Source organism: Marmota marmota, unplaced genomic scaffold (assembly GCF_001458135.2).
Source record: "Marmota marmota marmota unplaced genomic scaffold, marMar, whole genome shotgun sequence".
Taxonomy (NCBI): Eukaryota; Metazoa; Chordata; class Mammalia; order Rodentia; family Sciuridae; genus Marmota; species Marmota marmota.
The window spans coordinates 107,856-112,452 of NW_026000248.1; the positions used below are offsets into that span (position 1 = coordinate 107,856).

The window sequence follows — 4,597 nt, forward strand, 5'->3', positions numbered from 1 at the left end:
ACTTTCAAATTCCTTTTTTTTTCTTTTTCTTTTTATTTTATTTATTTTTTTTTTTTTTTAGTACCGGGTATTGAACTCAGGAGCACTCTACCACTGAGCCACATACCCAGGCCTGTTTTGTATTTTATTTAGAGACAGGGTCTCACTGAGTTGCTTAGCACCTGCTCTTGCTGAGGCTGGCATTGATCCCTTGATCCTCCTGTGTCAGTCTCCAGAGCCCCTGGAATTATAGGTGTAGGTTCACAAGCCCAACTTATATTGATTTGTTTAATTTTTGTTTTTTAAGGTTTATATGGACAACATAATTTATTTATTTATCTATTTATTTATTTGGTGGTATGGTGATTTAACCCAGGGCCTTGTACTATGAGGCAAGCACTCTAATAACAGAGGTATATCCCCAGGTCACTATTTATTATTTTTTATGTGCTGCTGAGGATCAAGCCCAGTTTGAGCCCCAGCCACTTTCTTCACGAAGGAGATTGGATTCCTATTTCATTCTAATTGATTGCAATTCTATTTTCTGATGATGGAAATATTTATATTGTGTGCCTATAAATTATACTCTTTTGCTGGGTGTGGTGGTACATGCCAATAATCCCACCAACTCAAGAGGTTGAGGAGGCAGGAGGACTAGAGTCCAAAGCCAGCCTCAGAACACGAAATGCTACACAAATCAGTAAGACCCTGTCTCCATCTCAAATACAAAATAGGGTTAGGGAAGTGGCTCAGTGGTTGAGTGTCCTAAATTCAGTCGCCAATATCGGCCCCTAAAAGAGTATACTGTATGGCCTAGGTGGTTTTGGACTTTTATAATTTGTTTAAACAAATTAAACCAAAAGCTTCAAATAATCTCATGGAACAGTTCACAGACTCTGTTCTGATCTGTTTGTTCTCTTCAACATCCCCCTAAGATGGCAGAATCTCACATGTGTAACAGATATCCATGAGACTCTGTTGTAATTTCCAAGTGTTTTATAATATGGGCACATGCTTTATAAATGCTAATTTTTTTAAAAAAAATTAAAACGAATTTCATCCATATGAGGGCAAGTCTATTTCCAGCCATATAGTTGTTGAATATAGGAGCCTACGGTTTAGGTCACATGACACTCCATTCCCCCTATTAAAAGGACAAAATAATAATCCAAAAGCTTTCCCCCATAAGGGTGAGGTGTGCTTGTAGACTTCCCAGTTCCCCCTTCCCAGAGGCTGGCAATGGATGGGATAGTGACCTTTTCCCTGGACCATTTGCCAGGATTTTTCTTCTTTCAGACTCCCCAGGATGAGCATCCAGTCCCCACCCACGCTGCTGGAGCTGGCAGGACGCAGCCTGCTGAGCAACAAGTCCAGGGCTCTCCTGGATCTGGAGGACCTGCCCATAGAGCTCTTCCCACCACTCTTTGTGGAGGCCTTCAGCAGGGGACACACTGATGTCCTGAAGAAAATGGTGCAGGCCTGGCCCTTCACCCGCCTGCCCCTGGGGGCCCTGATGAGGAAGCCACAGCTTGAGATGATCCAAGTGGCCCTGGATGGGCTAGACATGCTGCTTGCCCAGCAGGATCACCCCAGGTGAGGGGGACCTAGGTGGCCTGGAAGGGAGCACCCTCGGTGCCAGGGAAGGGATGGGTATAGGCAGGGAGAGTGGGTGCTGAATTGTGCACCACAGGCTTCCTGTGCTGCCAGCAAGGAGGAGTGGAGAGGCTTTGGTTATGCTGAGCCCCATCTGGGAAAGGCTTCCAGATGTGGAGGTGATTGTGGCAGCTGAGGTGACCCATGAAGGAGGCTATACCTGCCCCTGTCTCAGTCTGTACAAGTGGGGGCACCAGGCTGGATTGGAGGGAAGTGGATGGAGAAAAGTGAGACAGAAGGAAGAGGTGGAGCAGGAGGCAGCAGCTGAGAGGTGAAGAAAGGGGCCTCAGGGCTGAGACTCTGCTGTCATCCCTGCAGGAGGTGGAAACTGCAGGTGCTGGATTTGCGGAATGTTCCCCAGAACTTCTGGAGGATGTGGTCTGGAGCCCTGGTTGATGCCTGCTCACCGGAGGACCTTAAGAAGAATCGAACATTGAAACTTGGTCCAGAAATGGCAGATAAGCCACCCTTCAAGGTTTTCATAGATTTGAGCCTCAGAAAGAGACCCCTGGATGAATACCTGACCCACTTGTTCCTGTGGGTCAGACAGAGAAGGGACAGGCTGCACCTGTGTTGCAATAGCCTGAAGATCTTTGGGAAACCCCCCGGTCACACCAGGAAGGTCCTGAGACTGCTGCAGCTGGACTCAGTCCAGAAGGTGGAAGTTCACTGCGCCTGGGCGCCCTCCACCTTGGCTGCTTGTGCTCCTTTCTTGGGCCAGATGAGGAACCTGAGGAAGCTGCTTGTCTCCCAGGTCTATGTGCCTGCCTACACCTCCCAAGAGGAGCAGGAGCAGCTGCTCGCCCAGCTCACCTCGCAGTTCCTCAGGATGGACTGCCTGCGGAAGTTCTGTGCCAATGCTGTCTTCCTCCTCGAGGGCCACCTGGAACAGGTGCTGAGGTGAGTAAGGGGGGGTGAGCATCCTCTGCAGAAGTTTCAGGAAATTTGCACCTACCAGCCACTGACACTCTCATGGTTAATAAGACACTGGAAGGTAAATAACCCATCCTTTAGTTTCTTTTGGATCCTGAAGCTAGTTCGCATCACGTGTGTTGGAGCAGACTCCTAAAAGAGGGTCCATAGTCTGGGAAGTGCCACCATGCTGGGAATCCAGTTGGGAGGGACAGGAGCTAGGGATGGGATGGATGTTCCCTCCGTGGGAAGCCTGTCCAGCGTAGGTGGTGGAAAGCAGGTAGAGAAAAGGGCTTGGAAGGAGGGAAGCCCCCACACTTACACCTGTAATCAGGGGAGCTCTGGGCTCCCCAGCTGGGAGCAGAGGACCTGCCTCTATACCCACCTGGGGAAGGCTGTTCTGAACTCCAGGTAGTGATCCTGGGTGTAAGGGTCAGGAGCAGGGTGGAAATCTTGCTGAGGATATATGGTGTGCACCTCTCAGAGGGTTAACCCCAGTGGATTTTATTACATCCTGCCCAAATTTGTCCTTCATACATGACTCCCCATGACCTCCTGTGGCCAGACCTGTGACTTTCTGCTTGGCAGTGAGGAGGGGACACAGAGATGTAGACTCATCTGTTCACAGGAGATGTGGTGAAAGGCTCACCCTGACATGGGGTGATGTGAATGAGCAGATTCTGCAAAAGGCAGCATCCTAAGTGTGGACCATTGTTAGATCACCAGGGTGACTTTGGGTTTGGGCCAATTTGTCTTCTCCCTCCTTAACATTACTCCTCAGAACTAACTGTCTGGTTTTTCCTTAGGCACCTGAAGAACCCCCTGGAGACCCTCTCAATCACCAACTGCCCACTGTCAGATTCTGACTGGAAATACCTTTCCCGATATCCAAACACCAGACAGCTCAGACACCTGGAACTGAGGGGCATCAAACTGACCGATTTCAGTCTGGAGCCCCTCCAAATCCTGCTGGACAGCACTGCAACCACCCTGAACAGCCTGGACTTGGCAGCTTGCGGGATCACTGACTCCCAGCTCCAAACCCTCCTACCTGCCCTGAGCCGCTGCTCCCAGCTTGTGATCTTGAGCATCCATGGGAACCGCCTCTCTATGTCAACCCTGAGTGATCTGCTGCTTCACACTGCCAGGCTGAGCCAGTTGAGCGTAGAGCTGTATCCTGCCCCTCTGGAGAGCTATGATGCCCGGGGTACCATCCACCCAGGCAGATGTTCCCAACTCTGTGCTGAGCTGACAGCAATAGTGAGGGACTTTAGGCAGCCAAACATCCTTGTGTTCTGTACTGTCCCCTGTCGTCGTTGTGGCTCCAAGTTCATGTATAACCAGGGCCTCATTCACTGCTCCTGTCCAACAGCTGCCTAGTTGGGTGTGTTTCAAAAGTGTACTTCTAAACAATTGGAGGTATAACCAGGATGTAAGGTCACCTTAGATGGAACACAGAGCCCACCATTTCAGACATTGCCTAATGTGTGGATGGGGAAAGGAAAGTACAGCAGGGGTCTCCATTGGAGGGAAGCCCCCCGAGGATAGGACCTTCAGGACATGTGTCTTTATAGAGACATACATAGGGACCTGGATTTCTAGAATGGGATTCAGGCTTGATGGGAACAGGAAGATGTTACTTTCTTTCATGGCTGGTCCATAAATCGTCAGAAATGAACAGAATCTGAAGGTTAGTCTTCTGACGTCCTCTGCACTGGATTGACCTGGCTTTCTCATGAAACCTTGGGATTCTCCAGGTGCTGATGGAGAAAGAAGGCATGGGGTACTTGGTGAACAATGAGGTTCAGCCCCAGGAAGTCAAGGTATCAAACTGAAATCTGGTCATGATGTGTGGCTTCTCTGTGGCTTAACACATGCAGGTTCACACAGGTGGATTGGAACATTTTATGTAGGCACTGAACATGAGCCATTGCAAGAAAACCTCTTCTCAGTGCACCTCAGTGCCACCCAGACATTCAACACTGGCCCTTCCTGATGGGTATCCACGTAGATACAGAATCCTCAGGTCATGGTCTCTGGGTGTGCTGGGCAA

The 4,597-nt window shown here is 49.5% G+C and overlaps 1 protein-coding gene across 1 annotated transcript; it reads left to right on the top strand.

Annotated features, from left to right (window-relative positions):
* Positions 1–1,285: 1,285 nt before the first annotated feature.
* LOC107161124 (PRAME family member 20-like) lies at positions 1,286–3,990 on the top strand. Its single transcript, XM_015507611.2, has 3 exons — positions 1,286–1,572; positions 1,951–2,532; positions 3,351–3,990. Exons 1-3 carry the CDS (start codon positions 1,286–1,288, stop codon positions 3,922–3,924), a joined length of 1,443 nt encoding a protein of 480 aa, XP_015363097.1. The 3' UTR covers positions 3,925–3,990.
* Positions 3,991–4,597: the final 607 nt, after the last annotated feature.

Excerpts from the sequence above, each read along its gene's own strand:
- LOC107161124 (XM_015507611.2), top strand. The coding sequence starts at position 1,286 with ATGAGCATCCAGTCCCCACCCACGCTGCTGGAGCTGGCAGGACGCAGC. Across the intron at positions 1,573-1,950 it reads GCCCAGCAGGATCACCCCAG|GAGGTGGAAACTGCAGGTGC; the intron begins GTGAGGGGGACC and ends TCATCCCTGCAG. Across the intron at positions 2,533-3,350 it reads CACCTGGAACAGGTGCTGAG|GCACCTGAAGAACCCCCTGG; the intron begins GTGAGTAAGGGG and ends GTTTTTCCTTAG.